The sequence below is a fragment of the Plectropomus leopardus genome, chromosome 22 (assembly GCF_008729295.1).
Source record: "Plectropomus leopardus isolate mb chromosome 22, YSFRI_Pleo_2.0, whole genome shotgun sequence".
In the NCBI taxonomy this organism is placed as follows: Eukaryota; Metazoa; Chordata; class Actinopteri; order Perciformes; family Serranidae; genus Plectropomus; species Plectropomus leopardus.
The window spans coordinates 9,499,525-9,523,735 of NC_056484.1; the positions used below are offsets into that span (position 1 = coordinate 9,499,525).

Consider the following 24,211-nt stretch of genomic DNA (forward strand, 5'->3'; position numbering starts at 1 on the left):
ATTAATGTTCTTTCCTTCTGTAGCTTAGGTCTTACAAATATCATAAAAAATTCATTCATAACATTAGGCACTTTGGCTTTGTGAAAATTGATAACGTGCTTCTGCATATCTCGCCCATAACAACTCTTTCCTGCAGACATAAATCTTAGATGCGAGCAAGCCTTTGTTTCTCCCAGAAAATGTGCTCTCCTCTTCTTTTTGGTGAAAAGTGTGGCTGTCTGGAGGAGTTATGTCTAAATGAAATTGTGTGACATGTTTATTTTTCAGCAGCTGGTGAAGTGAGGGGAGACGAGTGGTTGGTGTGTTGTGCACGCATACTGTTGTTTAAACTTTTTTTTGTTATGTACGATGTTTTGTGACAGTTTATGGTTGATGCATAGAAAGTGGCAGAGAGAGAGAAATTCAGCTGTTGCTATTACAGACTACCGCATGTTTAATGCACAAGCTACATCGCTAGATCGCTGAAAATATGTAACCACTGGATTTACCATATAGTGTTTTTTATTCAGTCAAAACATTTTTGATAAATAGGCTGCAGTAGCTGCTGTAGTCTTGCAATCTAGCACTGTGAACAGGTACAAAGACAGACACAACCAGATGCGTGACAAATAGATTGACAAGCAGAGACAAAGGCATGCATTACTGTAAGTCTGGATCGTCAGAGGGTTAACATGTTGACACATCCACAATGACAAGAAGTGAAAGTCCCTGTCACTCATCTTCTTATCACTACCTCATGATACTTCTCTTTAAACAGGCTTAAAGCCTTTTGCAAACTTTATCATGCACAAAGCTACATCCAGTGTTATGTTAATGCACAGGAAGACAACATGTTAGTCAATGATAAGCTATAGTAAGGGGTGCAGACTGCGGTGTAAGTAGGTTAGACCCCAGGGGCCCAAAAGACACTGTCTGGTTTCAAACTGCCAAAGAATTATGGCAGTGTTGCAACATCTGCTGCCTGAGAGGAAGACAGACAGTGATGGATGGCCAGGTGTGTTTTGTGTGTGTGTGTGTATGCGTGCAGGATCTCTGCATGCACACTGTACTGTATGCGCACATCCACATGCACCTACAGGCACACCAGCTGAGGCACCAGTTAAATAAGCAATGCATACATCTGTGACAGCTGACAATTTCAATTTACAATGAATCAAAATGAACACTGTGAAAAATTCACAAACACACGGATGCACGCATGGCTGTGGGCAACACACACACACACACACACAAACACACACACACACACACACACACACACACACACACGCGCAATCTGACACAAACACACTAAGTTGTTTGTGATGCCTCACTGTTTAATACCTGTCAACAACTTCCATATGAATGCATTTCCAGTTGAATAAATAATCCCATCAGAGGAGATAAAGATTAATGATGTATTTATCATCAAATGACAAGAGCTCCATGCTGCATATAAAAGATCAGTATCTGGATGTCAATGGTGAATCCCATTTGATGAGATTACTGAACAGTAGGAAATATAATGCCACTTCACTGTCAGGAAAATTAATGCTACATTCATAAAACATGACGTGAACCACATACTTTGTAGACATGAACTTTTTCCAAGACGAACCTCCTCTAGTCAGGAATCTGAACACATTAAAATGAGAAAAAACAAACAGAGCTGTTGTCTTTAACAACACTACTATATTTATCATGCCAGAAAGACATGCTTGTCACTCTGTGTGTGAGCCTGAATCATATTGTGTGTCAACACTGTATACCCTCGAGCCAGTAATACACTACAAAGAGGAAAAGCACAACGTTGCCTATAATTATACTGTAGTCATGTTATATATATATGATCACTAACACCATCACTTATCATGTGTAAAGCGAGTGCAAAAGATCGAGACGTGCTGAGGCACGAGTAACAGCTCACAGGAAAAGACAAGTGCTGACAGTGAAATTTAACCTCAAATGTTTGGCTTGGACATCACATAACAATCTGTGTAGTTAGTGGTTAAATAGCAACAAGTGTGTGGTTTTGCTATTGACTGTAACTGCTGAAGGTAAAGACTTCTGATGTTGTTTTAATTTAACAAGCCAGACTTTTATTTTCTGTACCTTTTACACATATACTAAGTGACTGACTTCATTTCATTTAATCTGCAGTTAATAAATTGTATTCCATAACAATAAAATAACAATAGAACAGACATTGAAATGTTTGCCGTGGACATTTGATTATTACATAAGAAAATTGAGATTATTTGTTGTTAAGGTGAGAACACACGTCAGTGGGGTTGTAAAGTGCGTTAAACTCACTAGTTTCAAACATACTGCATTTAAAGATGGATGACATGAAGACAAAACATCTCAAAGAACCCCGGTGGCTGGTTGCAGTACAGGTCATAAACCCCGCCCACTTAATATTAAAGAATGGGACGTAAGCCAAACTAAAAGATCAAAGTACATGTCAAATTAATTTTGCCCAAAGACGGATTCTGTCATTTTAGGTAGTTCTTATCACCCTGATGTTTGTTCAAGTGTTTGATTTTCTGATGAGTTGAATGTTAATTAGTTATTTAATGCAATAAAAAGCATCTGACGTCATGATTAAAAGCTGTGCCTGCCAATCAGGGTGCGCAATCGATGACGCTGCTTGCGATTGGTCGGGTGTGGGTATGGGTAGGAACATGATACTGCAGAGATTGCTACTTTACAGACAGAGTTCTCAATTTTGAAACTCCATTTTGGCCTATTCTTACCCTTATTTTCTTGTTAAACAGAAAATACAACCATAAGCTAATCCAAATGGGCTTTGCTAACCCCTAACACTAACATTAGCTTGATTGTCATGTTAACTCATTGTTAAGCACACTTCATTCAAACTTGACATGAAAATCCAATTGGTTAATCCACTGCTTCAACAATCACCAACTCTTTTGTGGTCAAAATAAACCCTTAATTCACTGAGACAGATGTGAAAATATGCAGATCTGCATGCTGTTTATTTCTGCAGTCTCTCTCTGCCTCTCATCTGTCCACTGAGCAGCGTCTCTCACTTTTCTTCAGAGGCATTTACATTTTGTCATTTACAGTTTTCAACAAACACAAAATAAATGGTAAAAAACCAGGGAAATAATAGTTACAGCAATATTTTAAAAGTTAATTAAAAATGTACTTCCACAGTGCTCATTTGGCCGTAAACCTCACCTCAGTGAGTAAAGTGAGCAAGTTAGCTCACTAAAATGTGGTAATAGTACACGTAAAAATGTCTACGCTCTGACCATCCTGCTGCATTTCTTTAAATGGGGATGTCTGTTCTACTCTATTTCTATGGCGTATTCTTTAAAAACCAGTGACTTTGAACATTTACAATTGTGGTATAATTCAGACACCCTAAAACCTTGAAAGCTCCCCCTCCTGTCTAAACCTCCTCCCTCACAGACTGCTGTGTCTGAGGTCTGGGTGATGGAGCCGGGCTGGGTGATGCAGGGGTCTTGCGCCCGGTGGGGATTGGTGGCAGAATGGGCTTGACGTTGGATCCGGGACGTCCATCAGAGGAGGGAGACACTGCCAAGGCTTGCTGATCTGCGCCTGGACGGGTGGTGGGTTCAGGAGTCTGGTCTATTGCCATGAGGTATGAAATGAGAATGTTACATGATACAAGCATAGATGGAAACACATCAACAAATCTTTTAAACATTTGAAACTTGAGCAAATCTGCTTGATTTCCTTCAAAAATGGAATAGGCAAAGAGTAGCTTAACAAAAACTGAAAAAAATGTCCTTTTCTAATGTTTTTGAAGAAAATTACACCTTTTGGCTCAGGTTTTAAAGGTCTAAATATCTGTGAAAGGTGTCTGAATGCAGAACAAGACAAACGGATGTACATCCAGGTTTCAAAGGGCTAAACTTAATACAGCCAGCTTTTATTTGTCTTATAATCAGATGAACTATTTTGATGATATACAGTCTGTTTTTAAACCATAAAATGCACGACACATGAAAATGTTTTTTTGCATGGTTTGGAAAATCATTAAAACTTTAAGCATAATAAGCAGGCAAAATACTTCTAGTCTTCTTTCCCTGGCCTCTAGCCAATTATAAATTTCTCCTCCTTTTGCTATCTATACATAACACATGAATGTCGTAAAATTATAAAATAAATAAATAAATAACAACCTTTGAGTGTTTCCAAGGTGTGTCCAAGGACAGACCTATCAAGCGGCTCCGCTGAACCAGACAAGGCTCCAGCTGAACTGGGCACAGTCAGAGCTGAACTGGCACGAGACCCATCTAAGCTGCTTGGAGAAAAAGGAGGAAAAGAAGGGACAGAGGCAAAGACAAACCACAGAGGGTGAGGGAGAAAAGAGATGGTCGACGAGAGTAAAAGGAAGGAAGAAGTTCATGCAGGGAGTAAGTGTGATGTGTGCATTGAAACAAAAAATAGGTTGTTAAAAGAACCGGTGGTGAAGTGGGAAAAACACAAAAAATAGACAGCAGGAAGCTTCTGCTGGAGAAAATTTAGCAAAATGTTCTTTTGGAGGTTTTATCATACTGGGAACACCAAGAGGGCCCGACAGAGCTGGACATATTGACATTTTTGTTGATCATACGCCACAATATCCATAATGAGCGATTCATTTGGAGATAACTATTATTACTGCATATTTTTCCCTTTTTCCTGTGTTACGGCTGGCTTGCAGACCGTGACACCTGTATTGCTGTTTATCAGTCTAGATTGTTTTGGTGTGAGTTGCAGAGTGTTGGAGATATCGACCGTAGAGATGTTTGTCTTCTCTCCAAGTCCCTTTGCAGAAATCCTAATCATGTTATTCAAGATAATCCACAGAACTTGTTTTGAGTTTTTTCATGCCAGAACTATTTTCTCTTTACCAAACTACGCCTGTCAACAACATCACTGTGCAGAGGGAAGCGTGCATCCACTGCCAGCTCACCTAGCACCTATGAGCTAGCAAACGTTACGACTCAGTCCAGGAGGACATTACTGACCTTTACATCTCATGCTCTCATGACCTCTGCATGGTGATACAGAAGTAGTGGGTGTAGTTCGTTAGAGAGAAAATAGTTCCTGTATGAAACTTCTCACAAAAAGGTCTACTGATTATCTTGGGTAATGGAGTCATGATTTCTGAAAAGAAAAATTACTGTTGAGTTTTTCAGATGTATTTTTGGTGCTTTGCGCACCACAAGCTGAATGTCATCTACTTCTATTACATTGGAGAGAGGGCAGACATCTCATCGGTCAATATCTCCAACAATCGGCAACACACACCAAAACAATCTATGTAAATGGATAAACAGTGCTACAGGTAAGAGGAAAAATATGTACGGTGCCTTTAATAAACCACACAAGTATAGAGTTTTGCCATTTGTCATTTCTGATACTAGATGCACACACACACAGGCACACATGGTCACAAACATGCACACGCAAAAATCCTGTCAGATAAAATACAAAAGGATCCTCTGTTAATATATGTGAGACAGACACACACAAGTAAAGACACATCCCTATTGAGAGCATTGCCAACAAGTAGACAGATGTCTGGAATCCTCTATAGAAATTCTGAAGGGCTGAGTAATGCTTACAGTACGTACTGGGGGCATGTATTACTCAGACGGTGCTGACAGAACCTGTAGATTCTCAAAAAGTTTGGTGAAACTCCCTTTTCCTGAACATGAACCCCGAAGGGGAGCAATTTGGTTTTGACTGAACGCATACTGTATCTCTATATGTATCTTAAATGCCTTCTTTGGAGAGTAATAAAATAAATTGATGCTAATTTGTACCTGTGAGAAAAAGCTTGTGTGTTGTTACATGCACAACACACACACATACCATGTCAATGTCTGATTAAATTCATATTTGTGCAGTATGCCTGTTTATTGAGAGTTCACACAGGGGAGTCAAAAAGCTATAAAATCAGAATTAATTGGTGAGTGTATTTGTGTGTAAGCAAGTGTGTGTCTATGCATGTGCATTCAGATTTGTCCCCACATGGCTTGTACCAGCACAATGAGCTCTATGAAAGTGAACATAAATTGTAAAATCATGCCTGGGGACACAGAGAATACTGCTACAAAAGCAGTTTCCTGCTCCTAAATCTTCAGATAGTTTTTATGAAATTGCAAGACTGCATCTGGATTCTCTCACCTCATCTCAGGTCCAGAGTGTAGGATTTAAGGGGATATATTGGCGAAAATGGAATATAATATACGAAGCATGTTATCTTTAATGTTTAATCACCTGAAAATAAGAATTGTTGTGTTTTTTGTTACTTTAGAATATTTAGAATCTGCAGAGGAATATAGACCTCTGCAGATAATTTGGCACCCATTAAAATAATCTCATATAGTAACATCTGGCCTTACTTAACACTTTTGACTGCACTGGTAGAGTGAGAGCGCTTGTTTGCATGGTGCTCTTGTGTGTATGTGTTCTTACCTGCTGTCCTCACTAAAATGGGCATCAGGATTCTGCAGCGATGACGGTGCTGTTGGCGCAGAGCTGAGGTAAACAAAAAAATAAAATTCAAAAGTCTAAATCACGGAAAAGCAATTTCACACTGATTTTTTCACTCAGATTTAGTGTGGTCATAAATGGTGACAGGTATATTTTAGGACCATTGAGAGCAGAGTGCCACTACGCAAGCTCATCATATGAACAAACACTCAGATTCAAATAATGTGGCCACCTGCCACTTCACCCTGAAGGTCAAACAATAACCCAAAACAAACCATCAAAACGCAGTTAGGACAAGTGCACAATTTGAAGCAATTTGGCCCAGCTGAGAGAGCGCACTTGAAATTAAGCATCAGAGAGCAGTGGAGTGTGCGCTACTTATAATGAACCTTTTGAAGAGCTGGCTGTAGACCCCTGGACTCTTCCCCACTATAGCCTCTCTCACCAGCTGCTCACGCCTCCTGATGGACGCTAGCTCCTGCAGAGGGGAGAGAGAGAGATGGAGGAGGAGGAGTTGAGAAGAGGGAGGAAGGTGAGAAGATGGGAGACGTACAGGAGTTGCAGGTGAGATATAGGAGTGATTAAAGGGGAGAGGAGATATTGGAAAAAGGGGAAGAAAGTGGGATGGCTGAGTAATGATGTATGGCAGCAAGGATTATTTTCCCATAATTTTGTTGGAGCCGGGATGTCTGTTTAACATTCACTTACAGTCTTCATTACCAATAAATTTTTCATCAGACATCTTGTTACTCACAGCGGGGCTCTTCTGAGGGCTGAGCTCTGCCTGGATCTTGGTGAAATAGATTCTGTAAGACGGATCAGAGGGGTCGAGGGCTGTGGCAGAGTGTGACGTGAGTGAGCCTGATCCTGACCTCGACAGGGGTGGTGAGGGTAGCTTCTCGTCTGGCTCGTGACCTGTGAGAGAAAGAGACAGACACTGTGTTTCAATACTATATAATGCCATGTGGTTGCAGCATACAGAACATATGGGAACAATATGGATCTACAGTGTGCATGCATGTATACAAACAGAGAAACCAACACGACTTTTCTGTTTGGACAACACCAAATTAACTTATGTTGATGTTTAGGGACAGTGATTTAATATTCAAATTCCTAGCAAAAACACAGAATTTTAGATATCCTATAGTGCAACCAAAAGCATATTTCTATAGGCCCTTCATGTGTGGTAAATGCAAACATCTTTTGAACCTCCACACAACTCCAGCTTGCAATACAAAAGGATAACAAAAAACTGACTCCTACCCAGGCTGGGATACTCAAGTGCTGCCAACTCAATGAATTTTATTTATCAGTCCCTCAGCATTTTGCGGGCTGTTTTAATGATTGTTTCAGTGCAGTGTGTTTTCAGGCATTTTAGTATAGACAGAGATTATTTCTGGAATGGTGCTAAAACGCTTGTGTGTATGGAGATTATTTTCATTTTAAAAGGCTTTAAAAGATTCTTTTAATGGCTTGTATTGTATTTTATTTCTCAATTTAAGTGTAAGCTTATAAATGATTTTATTGCTTAATTTTTTAATAGAACAGCTGTAGAGTGACAGAAATTAGAGAGAGCAAGACGAGATGACATGCAGCCTCAGCTTGTAACCCTGACCCGTTGCCAAGGACTAAACAGGGTGCATGTTCTACTGGTAGCAGTCACCAATTAGAAAACAGTCTTAAAATGAAAATGTGTTAGTGTGGATGACATGGTCTTGGTGTATGTTTTGAACTTAATAAAGTTTCTCCAGGGCCACAGAAGATTAAATACATTTTTTTTCAGTAATACTTCCTGTTAATAATAAATGACATAAAAAAAATGGTGGATTGCCTCTTTAAAAAAAAAATCAAAGGCGAAAGCTGCGCAAGGTGCACTTTGCACCCAGAGTCTTGCTTTAAAAAAATCAGCTCTGACACTTAGCGCCTGCTAATGATGAGCAGAACAAACAAACACACACCTGTGGCAGTGTTGTCAGGGGAACCTGTGTTGTCTTCTCTGTCCTCCTGCTCCTCTAGTAACAGGTACTCCTTCACCACCTGCCTCAGTGTCCGATAGGCTTCTTCCCAGTCATCTACACACACATCCAACACATGCAACCACACGCCGCGACACAGAAAATCTGGTTGTGAATGGAGCCAATGCATCTCCCATCAAACAGTAATGAATCAAAGATATGGGAATGATGACCTTAGTGTAATGAGGCGCCAGCTAGCAGTACATAAAAGTGATGAGGTTCTGTGCTCCCTGTATGTTCATCTCATTAAGAAAACAGCTAACGTGTCTGAGTGCTTTCATGAGGGAATGATAAACACTGCTATTCTGCGGCTACGTGCCCTTAATACATGTGGTAATTGGATTGAAAGTGTATTGTATGGATTTTAGTGAAGTGTTTTAATTTATCCAAGGCTATACCAATGACACTGCTCTAAACCAGGGTAATGCAGGGCTTTTTTTTCTAGCTCTCTGAGGCACTACTATGACAAACTGCCTGTAAATGGAGCAGTAACCGCAAAAACTTGCACATATTCAAAGGTTGAATATGTAGAAAGAATATTTCTCCCCTGGGAATCAATTAAGTCATTTTTTTTAGCTTAAAGACTTGTTGAAAATGCATTGTGAATATTTATAATTACACTTTGTAATACAATTAAATTTTAATTAACTAAACTGTAAAATGAATTCAATTAGACACTAGGGGATACAAAATTACCATTACTATCCTCTGTCATGCACACTTAAATCAACAAGTACAGCATCAAACAGCATGAATGAATACATTCCATGTCACAATAAAAAAGAATTGAATGAAAAAGTGTTTTCTTAATGTACCGCAGGGAATAACGTTATCGAAGAATCCCAATCGCTGTCTGTTGGTGCTGGCGTAGAGCTCAATACGTGACATCACTATGTCAATCTGTGCTGCCGTGTAGAGACCACAGTTTTTCAGGTGGCCCATGAACTTCTCCATCTGGGTGGGGATGAGTAGGATGTATCGAGGCTCAAAGTGGCTGTTCTTCAGACTGAACACACCCTGTGAGGCAGCACAGAAAGGTTGCCGTTCTGTTAAAAGGCTGTTGACCAAGGACCACATGTATAGATGATGCAGATGCACAAAAGCCATGTATGCGTGTGCTTTTCCCCACACAACCATACTGGTATTCATAAATAAAGAAAAGACCTTTTTCACAGCAGACATTTTGCCATGTCAAAGCAGAAAATGCACAGGTGTATTCAATTCCATTAATGATAGCTTCTATTTAGGGGAGGCCCTGTTATTGTGCATGCAGGCTCACTGGGATACCTTACTGGGAAACTTAATGGAACTGAGGCCATTGTTCGTGTTGTCAGTGTCACCTGTGCTTTTCCCAAGACAATTCAAATTTTCTAATATGAAAAGGTCCATGCACAGGGAAAATGTGTGCATCAAACGCATTTGTCAGACCAGGCGTACGTATGGTTTTAGCTGAGACAGCTGCAGGTGATATGAAGGTGAACAAGAAATATAAAGCAAGAGATTTTACCTTGTAATAAAACATTTCTAATAGGTCATTTTCCAATTTCACTGATTGTGTTAGATTTTTTTTTTAGGCTGCTCAATTTTCTGTAAATGAATGATCGAAGGCAAAAAAATTTTCAGGCTCCTGCAGCTAAAGACATTTGAAATCTAAGACACTTTAAGACCTTTTTTAATGCTGGCAAAAAGAAGTTGTATGCACATTCCTGTCTTTGTATGTGAACACTGTTTTGTGTTTGTACTTCTGTATGTTTTTAGGGTCAGTTGTGACCTTTCTCTATGACAGGTGCTATACTAAATAAACTTAAAATTGCATATATTCTGTTTATAATAACTTTTGAATGTAATTGAACTAGCTGACACATTTATTGTAAATGTAATAACTGCAAGACCTTTAAAGGGTTCTATGTTGCTAGGTCTGTCAGTCTTCTGACCACATATGGTATCAGTCAGCTCAACAAGAGGTTTCTGTACACACCTCGAGCTCCATATGCACACAGCAGGCGAGTCCTTCTCTGGCAACATCCTCTAAGGCGTCTCTGGTCAGACCGTAGCGGTGACCCCTGTACTGCATGGTCTGGATAAACTTACCCTAAGAGGCAATTTCCGGTTATGAGGGGAAAGAATGAAAGAACATTTTATTGCTCCACTTTATTGCTCCACTATTCACACACAGTTATGAGCTCCATTTATCTCCTGAAGTGGACATAATATCTGACATACAAACACGACCCCAGCATGCTCAGTCAAGATTAACAACCTTAAGTCATTTGACCACCTGTGAACTGAACTTTTAACACTGGTGGTCAGGTCAGCGCTGTCTTTGTTACTTCTCACACATGACCCCTAACCTTTTGTCTGCTGGCTTTGTGGTAAGTTTTAGTTCAACAGAATAATTTATAACACTAAACTACTAAAACATTCTTGTTTTTTGTTTTAAGTGAAAATAAAAAAAATCAGCAACCAAGATAACATGTTTAGCTATTATGTAGCACTGTGCTTGCAGCCAGAGAATGACTGTAACATTGTATAGTATAGCAGCCCTTTGTACCATGACAAAATCACCAATAAAAGCTCCTAAACCAAAATATCCACAACTGGACATGTTTCAAAGGAAATACAATCCTAAATCGGGGAGAAATTGACAACATTGGCTACAACGATTACATGTGTCCTTGATGTTCGCATGACATAGCCGTGTAGGCTACATAACGTAAACACTTGCAGTAACACATGGTGAAGATGACCATATAAAGAAATCTGTCACAAGTTGATGTATGATTGTCTCAAAAGTAGAAAAAAAGGTTGGAAACAGAGAATTCAGACTATTCTAAAGCCTGATGTTTTTGCTCATAGGGATTACTTTTACATATATTTACTTTAGCAATTAAAACTTTGGCCACAAGTATAAACATCCAATGCTTTAACATTGTATGTATGACAGAAAATATGGAAAAACGTTATAAGTGTTGTTTGGTTTTGCATAATTTTACCTTTTAAATCACAGCAACTAAAGGGCCCAGACTTTGGCAAAATAAATGTTGAATCGGCCTGGCCTGTCAACTAAATTGCCATACTGTATGTGGAGTCAGTAGCAGTGAAGTGCATGCCAACAAAATAATCTAAGTGGGTAATATTACTTTGCATCATTTTGTTTTTTTCACCTGATAAAAACTGTCCTAACTCTGTCCTCTCTGCCTATAAGACATGCACACAATATGACTGGTGGTATAAAAAGGCTTATAACATAGAGAAAACTCATTAACTATAGAATTTAGTTACTTTGTAATGATAATTATACAAGACACACAATGTTTCTCTTGGAGGTACAAGGTCAAACAGAGATTTAAGCTCCATCTAACATCTTTGTGTGTCCTGGACCGTCTTAAATTGGCAACTGAGAGGCATTAAAATGTTCACTTACAAACATAATTCTTGTGACTCCATATAACCAGCGTCAGATGCTATTCAGACAAAATTGCACAGCAGGTGTGCCTTGTGTTTACATCACAGTAAGGAGTAAAATAAGTACCAACGACCGCTGATTGGGGTTAATTCTGAACAGTCACAAGAAGTGGGTTCAAGAGGTTATGACTGCATAGTTACCGAAAATCACATCTGAGGGGAAAAAGGAGTGAAGAGGAAGAGGGCAGCTGACACGTGAAAGACGAGAGCATGAAGGGAGGACATGACAGCGATAAACCACATCGCTGGCAACAGAAGAATGGAGGGTGAAGAAGAAGAATGGACAAATCAAGTAGAAGGAGGGACAGACTGTAAAGTTAACCTGATCCACTTCCTCTGTTGGACTACACAAAAGGAATCAATTCCAGCATCAAAGCCGTCGCTGTGTAAATCATTACGTGACCCAGACCTCTATCCATCATACCCCCGCCATGCTTACATAACAGGCAGCTTGACAAGGAGGACAAGATGGAAAACAAATGTTTCCAAGACCTCTGCGCCCATTTTTCCAACTCAGGAAGAAAAATGTTGGTGTAGTGAATGAGATCCAGTTGCTTTTGATTAAAACAAAAACAGACTGTGTAAACAAAATCGGACTCTGATAGATCCCGATCCTCAAAGAAAATAGGTGTATTTTATATTTGACCAAAATCTGCATATTTATGATATTAAAACCATTAGCTCTGTCACTTGCATTGCAAATGTTGTGGGAGATGCTGTGATGAGTCATCCTTATTTTTATTTCTAATTAATACAGCCATTACACCTCATCAAAAAGGCTCAATTCAAGTATGTGTATCTTTGCTAATTGAAATATCAACCAGTTAAAGTAAAATCAATCAATCCAAGTGAAACTAATTTTCTCAACTACTGAAGTCATTAAGGCCAGTGAGTGAATTCAATTTGAAACTTGCTGAGGGAGTTATGTGAATTAAGCACATGCAAAAAGTTTTTAAAACCCCCTTCATACATTTAATTAACTCGTGGTGAGAAGTAATTTATAACACTAGATTATTTTGTGATGGCGCCTTACTATGGCGACTTGGTGTGGCTCATGTTGTGTGTCACCTTTTTTGCTGTGTGTTTGAGGGAGGAAAGATTGCAGTGCTTGATCAAATATGATCATTTGGACTTATCACATATTTGGAGGAGACTGGACTGGCTACAAAAGAAAGGCCTTAACACTTTAAAGGACCCCTCACACCTAGCTAGCTGTCATTTTAACTTTCTTTCCTCTCACTAAAGCTCGGGAAGCATTATGACAAGTATAAACAAGATTTCAGAACAGTACATGCCCCAAAGCTGTGCACCTACTTAACACTCTGAATCTAGCACTTCAGGACATCTGATAGGTTTAATCGTGGGGCTGTAAAACAGTGTTTTTATTACAGGTTGCTGATGTTGCTACTCATCCCCCCACAGGCTCTACTATGTTTAATATCTTATTTGTTTCAATTTATTATTTTACTTGTTTTAATGGTACTGATGTTTGTATTAATTAGTTTTTTCAATGGTTTGAATTTCACTTGTTTTATGTATTTGTTTTTATCCTTGTAATGTATATAAAATGAGTGTTTCTTCAGTCTCTGTGTGAAGCTTGCTGCAACAAATTCTAATTGACTAAACTGATATGGCAATAAAGTATTGAATCTTGAGAGCAGAACTCAAAATAACCTTGAACCTTTTGTTTTCATTCAGTCCCTACTTGGATATGTGATGTATTAAAAGGCTTAATTAAAAACCCAACTCACCATGTGAATCATGTTCTGAAAATCTTCCTCACTGACAAAATGGTAATCAACTCCACTCTCCTCTTCAACATGGGGCCCCCTAGTGGTGTGACAGGTTCTATGGAAACAAACAGACACAAACAAGACTAGGTTAAAACTTTGTATATGGCTGGACCGTGCACAGTGTTTCCCAACCTTTTTCTGTCAGAGACTTCATTGAGTAATATGAAGAAATACTTAAGGGATAATTTATATTAAATTAAATGTTGAAAATAAGGCAATGTGCCCGTGGCTCCAGGCCCCCAGATCACTGCATTTGCTCCTTGTAATAACACTGAGAGCTCAGCGCGAGCGGCTATATGAAACACAGAGCAATGCGCTCTGGTGTTTCTAAACAATTTGATCCAAAGTCTGACTAAACCTGAAACTTAAACAAAGTAGTCTGTAGATGTCTAAATAAATCACTTTCCACCACTGAATATTTGGCTGTTTGTTCATTTTAGGCGAAGCTCGTTTGATATGTGCTAATGAAACGCCGCTCGGTTGTTAAATATCGGCTGTATTTACAGTCAAAGTCGTTCACTGCATTACATGATTGTTCAACACTTCTGCTATCACAGTGTTTTGGCGTGAGATTTGCTTTGGTGTTATGAGAGTGTGACACTGACGGTGAAAGCGTGTATCACACGCCAGGACCATGAGAGTTGGCAACCCTGAAATATATGTTAAAATGTAGAACAACACGCTTAACGTCAGACAAAGTCTGACTGCGGTCCAGCCAAAAATTTGAAATGTGAAAAATCTCAGATCTGCAACCACTTAAAAGAACCAGCAGAGGGGCAATGAGCCGGGACAGGAACCCTGTGTTTCTGGAATGTTTCAGACAATAAAACTATTGACCTACATACTGCTGCATTGTTTTGCTGCCACATCTAAAGGGCAGCTTCAGGTTTTTTCAATTCTATCTTAACACAACACTCGCATGCCATATGTTTGTTGTAATAGCTATTGGTCTATGTCATCCCTCAATACTGAGGTTTTAAGAGATGCTTTTGTGCTGTGACTTGATAGTAAAAAAAACTGTGACAAAATCTTAAGAATACATTTTGGTGAGGAACAAGGACTGTGAATTTTGTGCCTAATTTCTTGCAGTGTAGTTGTGCTACAAAGAGGCTGCTTCACCAACAGTATGGACATGAGGGATGAACAATCAATATCCCCTTTTAAACTGCCTGTTAGAGGCAGAAATGCTGTGCCATTAATCCACCTTTCTGGATGGATGTTAGGATGGCAGAATGGGGGGACAGAGCTGTTTCGCCTTAAAGCCAGCAGTGGAGGTGGTAGTAGCACAGACTCAACATCTGTGTAAAAGTAAAAGCCAATAAGGGAAACCGTGGACAGGAGGGTTGTGACGTTTTGATGACATGTTATGTGTGCAACACACCGCGAAAATTAAAAACAATTCACTGGCTTACTTAAAGAAGAACAGAAACCGAAAATCTCTGCAAATTTGGAGGACAATGACATCCAGTAGCTCCTTACCCTCCAAGTAGACAATGGTAGCCATTGTATAACAGATCATTGATGATAGGATGATTGTTACTGCCATGTTATGTCATTGTTATTATTTAGAAAGAGCTGCCTGATACATGCTATATGTCACACTAGAGGCTAATGCTGCTTTTTGGGGGCCATTTCTATGATGCTTGCCGCCCTTTTCGAATGTTTTTATTAAAAAACGAGCCAATTTGCTTATGTATTAAAGGATAATTAACAAAGTTCGAGCAGGTAGATTATTTCAACATTTAACAGCTATGCAATGTGCATTTTTGGTTTAATCTACTGTAATCAATAGTCATTTACTAAAGTACCAATGCAAGCACTATTAAGCATGTGACCAACACATGTGAAATGTGCACAGAAAGTTTGAGACTGACCCGTAGGCAAAGTATTCGCTCAACTCCTGACACAGCCTGTGAGCCAGCTCTCTCTTCCCACAGCCTTCAGGACCAGTCAAAACCAGCATGGGATACGGAGAGTCCGCACTGGGCAAAGTGCTGCTTGGAGACAAACACGTACACACACACACACACACACACACACACACGCAGGTTTCTGATAAACGTTATAGGTACATTCCATCTGAGATGAGCAGGAGTTAAGTATGTTAAACCATGAAGCCAGAGCACAAACGTCTCCAGTCGTGAAAGCCTTTCCTTCAGTAAATACAAACAGGAGCCTTGTAGGTAATATGTATGTGCTCTTTCTAGGAAGCACGCAGAGGAGAATGGTAAATTGACTGTAGCTGCAGCATTTTATTTGCTGATGATGGATGTTTTCAAAAAAAGTGCTGATGCATGAACTAATTTTTTTTCTTTTAGGGAGTAGATAATATGAGCAACACAGACATACTGCAGATAAAATACTACACAACTGAAAGCAACTTACCTGATTAATGATTTCATAAGGAGTTTATGATTATGATTAATCAACACATTTAATTGTAAACCTTCTTGTTCACCTCAGTCCATATTTTGTTTGATCCTTTTTCCTTTTATTAAAAAGAATTAATAGTTGGCATTATAGTAACTTAATCTATTGTGTGGTTTTATCTAAAGTTTTACATTTAGAACAGCAGAGGATCATTAAAAGGATGGAATATTAAAAACTCTTTCATATTTGTACCAACCTGTCATAGAGCACCTGGGGCTGCATCAGCTGATACACCAGGTGGGTCATGTGATCCCTGGCTGCCACCACATCCAAAGGAGGGTCATACTTGTTTACTGCTGACACCTGGGATTTAAGGTTAGTAATCAAGCATCAAATAAGAAACCTCTCATCCATAGAAAATATAACAGTGGAATTCAGTTTATGGCATTTGATCTGCTCTGGGCTGTTTGTATTTCTTTAAACAAATCACAGTTGTCTTAGGCAGCACCAGGCCCAGTATGCAGCAACGGTGCCCTTGCAAAATAGTGTCGGGAAATGGCGAAGGGGGACAGAATTCCATCTGAAATAGGCGGCCAATGATTCTTAAGTTCCCCCCTCTTTCAGATGATGTATACCAGTTCTATATGGCATATACTGCTGACCTGCCATCTACCCCTAAAGATTCCCTGACACCCCAAAAATGACAAAAATGAGCCTATGGCGTATCTCAAAGGGATAAATTGCCATGGATAAATTGGTCATGGAATTATTAATTATGTTTATTCTATGGCGATCAGTGTTAAGGCGTTTGCTGCGATGTGATTCAGGTCCGTACATAACACGCTATTTTTTTTAATTGTGTTAATCGCTGACCGACATTCTCATCTTTAAGAAGCTGTACCGAGTTTTAAAGCTGCAGTGATGACACTGGTATGATATAAAACTAGATCCAAGGAATCCAGTGTTACTGACCGTGCTAGCCTCTCAGAAAGGGGGCTAAATAACACTCCAAAGTAGGGTAAATTTTGGCATGGAAAAACGGCATGGCCATTTCACAGGAGTCCCTTGACCTCTGACCCCAAGCTATTTGAATAAAAATGGGTTCTATGAGCACTCATGAGTCTCCCCTTTACAGACATGACCATTTTATGGTCGTCCCATGCAGGTTTTTGCAGTCAATTAATAAGTAATCAAGAAAATCTGGTAAGAATTGCTTCACCTTGTCAATATGGACTTTAGAACTGTTTAGTAATGCAAAATGCTTAAACTCTGCAATTAACCCTAATTAAAAAAGTTAATTGTTTGATAGCCCTAGTTTATCGATACCTTTTCTTCTGCAGTGACTTTATCTTGATCCAGCACAGTCAGATGTTGAAGGAGGAAGACCACTGCCAGTCTGTAATCAGGTTGCTCCTACCAATTTCATTCACATGACATCCATTACAAAAACATACTGAATCCGAACTTCAAGCAAAAACATTCATCAACTGTAAAAAGCCGTATACAGATGGAAGTTATCATAGAAGCTTAAGTGCTTAAAGGCTGGGCAAGAATGCATGAGTAGATGTGGATGCAGGGAAGTGGATCTCTGCCATGAACAGTATTTCTCCACACGTTAAATAAATGTAGTAGAAACATGTGGTCAGTGAAGGGTTGGGTTACCTGTATGGGGTTTCCCAGCAGATTAAGGTCCCTCAACAGAAAAAGATCATGAATGTGTTTGCACTCCTGGATTTCATTTATCTAAAAAAAAAAAACAAAAAAAACACAAGTTCATGCAGTGCCTGTATAACAGTTTATCTGTAGAAAATGTCCAACTTTTGTCAAACTATAATCTTGCTTGTACATTAGAGAGTACTCAATGGGTCTGCTCATTATTTTGTGGATATTTCAAAATCGTTTTAATAAACATGTTAAACAAAAAAAAAGATTTGTGATGTAAATCTACATTTGTTTTTGAATTTTAATCCCCTAAAATGGCTTAAACCATGCAAGATTTAGGCTGACATACGTGTGCTGTAAACAAAGTCTCTCTTAAGGTTCCCTTAGATCAATACCAGATTTTTCTCCAGATTGATGGAGCCCAGTATGTGGAGATTCTGGAGGCCAGAGAGACTGGTGATTCGGTTCAGAGACAAATCAAGAACCTGCAGACTTTTCAGATTCTCCAACCCTTCAATCCTCTCCAGCTGGTTCCCCCTCTGGACACGGACAGGAGAGAGGACACATTTAAAGAGCCGGGTACATGACATTCATGAATATGCACTAACACACAAGTGGCTTCCAGTTCAGCTTCATATACAGTCAATGTTTCCCACTAATAAATATTAAGGACGTGCCATGGTCGTTCTGCAGGGTGCCTGAACCTCCTCTCCCCCAAGTGCTGAGTTGAGTGGCAGGCCTGCCTCTCTCTGCTAAATCCTGACAGGTGACGACTGACAGCCAAACAGCTGGCGAGGTGCTAGCGCAGCACGCTAACTAACTAAGGAACCAGACCTGGGCGCTACTCCCTTGTCAGGGTCCCCCAGCTTGCATCTCACTTCATTTCCACTGACTAAAGTTGTTATCTAGCTGTCTGGCCACACCTCATCCCGCTCTTGCCAAGCATGTTGCCTGGCAGAGGGCTGCTGTCAGTGGGGGGGTGGGTGACGGCGCTGGTCCCTTGAAGCTCTGGGTCGCTGCTGTGATGGGCTGGGAAACAGGCCGGCTGACAGGGTTGTGTTGTTTAGGGAGCCAGCATGTGAGGGAAGTGGGGTCAGGGATGGGATTAGATGGACAAGGTATGAGTGAGTGTGTGTGTGTGTGCTGAACTTGGTCCAGGCTCACTCAAACACCAGCAGCTGGTCCCAAAGCAAAGCTACAGACAGGGGCAGACACAGCCAGACCGATGGCTGCTGACAATGAGGAAACACTGATAAAGGACAGAGCATGCACACATACACACACACACACAAGCAGAAAGAGCAAAAGAGAGAGAGAGTGAGAGAGAGAGAAAAGGCCTGCTGTTGGACCATATGGTGATTCTCGAACAGGGGGCCAAGGTTTTACTGAATGTAAAAATGCAGCCAAAAACAGAGACATAAAGAGAACGACAGAGAGAAGAGAATAGAGAGGCAAACATAAACAGGTAAAATTTAGCATACATGAGGTACAACACGCAACAAGAAAGAAGAACTCAAAAATAACTCCTGCTGTGTTTGCGTGTGTAGATGCAATACACACGGAGGGAAACAACATCCAAAGCAAAACAGTGCACGGAAATGGTTTCCAAACACTGGCAAAGAAAGACAAATGAGATTTCTGTTTAAAATTCATGTATTCATTTCAATATTCAATATTTCTGACTACACAAGAGAGTAGACTTACAAGGCAGAGGTGTGTGAGAGGCAGTCTGTCCAGGCCGCTGATCCTCGAGATCTTGTTGTGTGCCAGGCTGAGATGGGCGAGCTTGCAACACTGCTCAAGACCACTGATCTCTCTGAAACTGTTGTCTGAATATCAGCATGTTAAGAATCATACACGGGGGGGAAATATTGCACTTATGTATATTTTTCCTCAACACTGGGCCTTGTGCAGGAAACAATATACGCTCAAATCTTCTCTTATTTTTGCTCGTATCTAGGATTTGTTATTTTTTTGTTACTAGCCACTGATTTTTGGGATTCACCAATGTTTTCTTATTTTTGCTTTTCTCTTAGGTAGGAGAAAATTTAATGAGTGGGCCAGAGCACTCTTACCAAGATAAGAGAAAAACATCTCATTTTCACAGTCGCAAATTGTTGCCAAGCACATGGAAAAATAAGTTTTACATTTGAGGAACACTTAATAAATGCAAGAATATTAATTAATCAAATTTAGATAATGTTTTAGAGTAAAGATATATGATTGGATTATTACATTTCAGGGCTAAAGAAATACTACTTTACTTATTGCATTGATCCCAGTGACTGTAATTTCAGTTACTGTGTGTCCCTCTGCTGACCAGTGCTAGAATGTAATGAAGTACCATTTACTCGAGGACTGTACTCAAGTACAAATCTGAAGAGCTTTTACGTTACTTGAGTATTTTAATCTCATGACACTTTCCACTTCTACACTATACTTTTCACTCTACTTCAATTATTTGATAACTACTTTACAAAATAAGATTTTTTCACACAAACCATATGAAAGTATACAAGTGCAGCTAAAACATTAAGTTGATTAATTACAAAACTAATTGCAACTATTTTTAAAATTGTGTAAGTCATTTTTCTTTTTTTTTCCATTTAATGGTTCCAGCTTCTTATATATACAGTCAGTATAAGGACTTGCTGCTTTCCCTTTAAATTATTTAAATTACTTTGATTTATTAGACTTATTTAAACCTTTTTGCATGCATAATTTTAATACTTCAATGCATTTCCTTGAAATCACATTTACTTTAAGTGAATTTAAAAGCAGGTCAACATCAATTTCACTACCACTGAAGTTCTTCTTACAACCTTTTTTGGTTTCATGATGAGGTGGGATTCATCACTGAGCACACCTGGGTAAGAGCCGATTTGGGTGGTTAAGAACATTTGGTGCATCTGGAGTTGACTTCTCTAATATTTTCTCTTACCAGAAAATTCTGAGAAAAAATAAGAAATTTAGACAATATTGCCACATAAGCCACAGAAGGAAAAATATATATGGTGTGTGACAGAGAAAGAGGCAAAGACAAAGACAGAGAGGGAGCTTTTGTGCAAGTTCAAGTGCACATGGATGAATGTCTCTCAGTAAAAAGGATACAGCTCAAATCCAGGTTACTAAGAGATGAATAGGCTGACAAATCCTTCATTTTTGTCATATGGTTGTGGGAGAAATTGACCTCCTGAAAAAAAAAAAACGGTTAAATATAAAGTGGCACGGTATGAGCAGAGGTTATGAAAGTACATCTCACTGAAGAAATTCTCCGACTGGATCTACAGAGTATGGAAAGGAATTTTCAATTTGTGAAAGTTCACTGTCGTTCAAGGGCAGCTAATGCCTTGTAAGCATATTCAAAGAGACTACAGATGGGCTATGGAAATCCAGGCCTATCTTGAGGGAATAGCACGAGAAAGTGAAGCCCTAGCCACCAATCAAATGTGGTCTTATCCTGTCAGCTCAAGGTCCTGCGTTACTTTTAGGTTCTTGGGCTGCTGGAATCCAAAGAAGCTGGAGATTTCGTTGTGAGAAGCGTCCAGGATGACGAGGTAGGGCATGTGGCTCACACAGGATAAATCTAGCAGTAGAGAAAAGTTAGAGTAAGTGATCAAAGGATGAAGAACGCATCAGAAAAGTGAAATATTTAAATGTGAATAAATTATATTTGAATAACATCTTTCATCATAGTCACAGGCTTCTATAAATAGCAAGTCTGTAATGGGTTTAAAAGTGACCTACTATGTTCATTTTCAGATTCATACATGTATTTTTGGGTTTCTGTAAGATGTTTACATGATTTCATATTTAAAAAAACACTTTATTTTTCTCATATTGTCTTTCCTGGAACACATGTATTCACCCTCTGTCTGAAACTCTGTTTGACTCTCTGAAGCTCTGTTTCCCGCCTGTCTCTTAAAGCCCCCCTTCCAAAAAAAGCTTGCAGCTGGATAATGATTGTGGAGTAAAAGAGCACTTTCTGCCTTGAAAAATCACCAATAAAAGCTTCCATTTCCAAATCTTCAAGAAATCTGGACATGCTCCAGCAGGAATATTGCTCAAAAAATCTGAGAAATTACATTGGCATGTATCTTCAAGGAGCAGTGAAGGCTATGCAATGTAAATATTGCAGTTCCATGCCTGGAGCAGATGACCATATTAAAAAATCTGTCACGAGCTGATGTCAGCTTGTCTCGAAAGTAGAAAAAAAAAAAACACCTTGGAAACAGAGTATAATTTTTACAAATTTTTACCTCATTATAGGAAACTTTGCCCACATTTACTGTGAACATCTAACATTATATATGACTAAAAATAAGGAAAAGCATAGTCGGTCCCCTTTAAGGATGTTTAATTAGTATAAAAAATAACAAAAAGTCACCTTTAATTTTGTTGTGTGGCAGTTCCAGCTTTTGAAGATGGACATAATTGCATAAAACAGAGATGTCCTGCAGATTTTGACTCTAGAGCAAAGGGAAATACAACCTTGGTTAAACTAAATTCAAACTGAAATTTCAAAGAAAACTGTAATAATAAAAACAACATGACACAATGTGAATATATTTGTCATGGATTGCTTTGTCTTGTTAAATCAGTCAGTATAATGCTATACACAAATGCTGTCTGTGTAGGTAAGCATCTTACAGGCAGAGACAGCTGGTGGTAAAAATGTTGCAGTCCAGTGCCACAGCGTCCAAGGTTGGATACGAAGCCGGAGACCATCTCAGCAGTTAAAACACCATCCTTCTGTTTAAAGAAAAAAATATTGAATGCAGTATGTTACTAAAACAGCAATGCAGAAATTACAGCGGTGAACTATTGACATCCCTGCACTGCTTGAGGCCACTACAAGCATCACCTAAAAGCACATATTCATGCAACACACGTAGATTATGCTTAAGAAGGATGCACACTGCTCTAATTGCTGTTAAAACTGTTGCCACAAAATGCAAATAATCAACCATTTGACCTTGTTGTGTTGTTTTACTTCCCCAGACCTCTTGTGCAAGGTTACCTGCCTTATCTGTTTCACGAGAGAACAAATATGAAGTTTCATTGAAGCTGCTACATTTAAATAAAGCCACTCTACCTCTTTTACACTGATACTAACTTTGGTATAATTACACACACTTACAGAAAGACACAAACCAGAACAGAGAAAGTTTAAGATGTATGAAAACACAGTACACGTAGCTTTTTTACCAGCTAAGGTGTCCTACTCCTTACCTCCATGTCTCTGTTATCCTTGCTGCTGGGAGCCTCTGCTAAGACAGCGTCACTGTGGGACCCTGGGGGACAGCAGCCAGGGGACGCCGAGGAAAACTGTTGACTCATTGTTTCCTTCATAATTCCATGATGAAAATTAGGCGACAAAAGGGTTAAAACTGATTAATAAGCCTTTTGAAGCGAGGACTTGGTGGCAAAATGTCTAAATATCTGTGTTTCAGATAGCTAGTAAGTTAGCTCTCCACACGAAGAGCACTCCATCGTCTCCAAGCAACGCTAAGACAAGTGGGAGGTGAAAGGGATTATGGGTCATGTAGTTCGCTTGCTCCCAAAAGCAACAATTGCCCAGTAAGCAAACCCAGGCCATTCTATCCACTGGTATTTAACACTTTAAAACCTTAAAACCTTTCTTGCACTGCTTTCAGACCCATTTTACAAGTATTTAACCCTATTTTAAAAAAAAGGCAATGAGCATTTTAGTAAAAGTAAAAAGAAAGTCCACAATTATTAGATTTAGAAAATTATTTTCTAAAAATTAGGGAAAATGTCTAAAATTAAGTTACAGGAGTCATATACATTTAAGCACTTAACTTTTTTTCCAGATCATTTTCTTGTCTATTTTTTAGTTTTAGTTTTTTTTATTTCTTGTTAATTTTGGGGTCATTTCATCTTTTGTTGCTCCCAACTGCAATGTTTTGCTAATTACTAGGCTGACAACCACGTGAAAAAACTAACCATGTCTCCCTTCAAACTTTTCATTAATAAAACCTGTTTTATTACAATCCCATTGTGTTTAAGCCTAGCAGTGGAACACAGAAGCTGTATATTTACATTTTGACATGAAAAAATCACTTAGGTCCTCTCACCTCAGTGTCAAGTGTCTTACTCCTGAAATGACCTATGAAATGACCCTGAGGGTGACCTCTGACCCCAACACTGAAAAATTCATTGCCAATATTTTTTAACAGCGCCCTCTAGGGAGCACAATCTAGTAAATATGACAATCAACCCTGTTCTCCCTTACTAAAGTATTTTTAAAATGGCATTTAATCAACTTATCATCAGTTGAATTATAGATGTAACATGAGAAAATAGTTCATTTTAAAAATAAAATACTAAAACATAGGTGGCTAAAATGTTCACAAACATCACAGATGCATCCAAGAGACCAACAATTACTTCACTTTAGTGTGTGTTAAAAGACTTATCCAT

General features: G+C 39.1%; 1 protein-coding gene across 2 annotated transcripts; it reads right to left on the minus strand.

Annotated features, from left to right (window-relative positions):
* Nucleotides 1-2,991: 2,991 nt before the first annotated feature.
* lrguk (leucine-rich repeats and guanylate kinase domain containing) lies at nt 2,992-23,239 on the minus strand. 2 transcript variants are annotated; one of them, XM_042511596.1, is made up of 20 exons: nt 23,000-23,239; nt 22,418-22,519; nt 22,155-22,236; nt 21,253-21,353; nt 20,879-20,960; nt 19,472-19,596; nt 18,163-18,306; nt 17,768-17,848; nt 17,432-17,518; nt 16,362-16,468; nt 15,610-15,729; nt 13,694-13,790; nt 10,456-10,569; nt 9,293-9,494; nt 8,421-8,534; nt 7,214-7,374; nt 6,849-6,937; nt 6,442-6,504; nt 4,155-4,273; nt 2,992-3,597 (listed from the first exon to the last, which is right to left on the minus strand). In XM_042511596.1, the coding sequence occupies exons 1-20, from the start codon at nt 23,117-23,119 to the stop codon at nt 3,398-3,400; spliced, it is 2,310 nt and encodes a 769-aa protein (XP_042367530.1). In that variant the 5' UTR covers nt 23,120-23,239; the 3' UTR covers nt 2,992-3,397. The 2 variants fall into 2 exon arrangements, with proteins under 2 accessions (XP_042367530.1, XP_042367529.1); XM_042511595.1 differs by having other exon boundaries at nt 4,155-4,276.
* Between the last annotated feature and the right edge of the window lie 972 nt (nt 23,240-24,211).

What these genes read in the sequence shown, in the direction of transcription:
- lrguk (XM_042511595.1), bottom strand. Translation starts at nt 23,119, where the DNA reads ATGAAGGAAACAATGAGTCAACAGTTTTCCTCGGCGTCCCCTGGCTGC. An exon ending in GCCCTCAGAAGAGCCCCGCT is followed by an intron (nt 6,938 to 7,213) that starts GTGAGTAACAAG and finishes TCCCCTCTGCAG; the next exon opens with GAGCTAGCGTCCATCAGGAG. An exon ending in TACAGCCAGCTCTTCAAAAG is followed by an intron (nt 6,505 to 6,848) that starts GTTCATTATAAG and finishes TGTTTACCTCAG; the next exon opens with CTCTGCGCCAACAGCACCGT.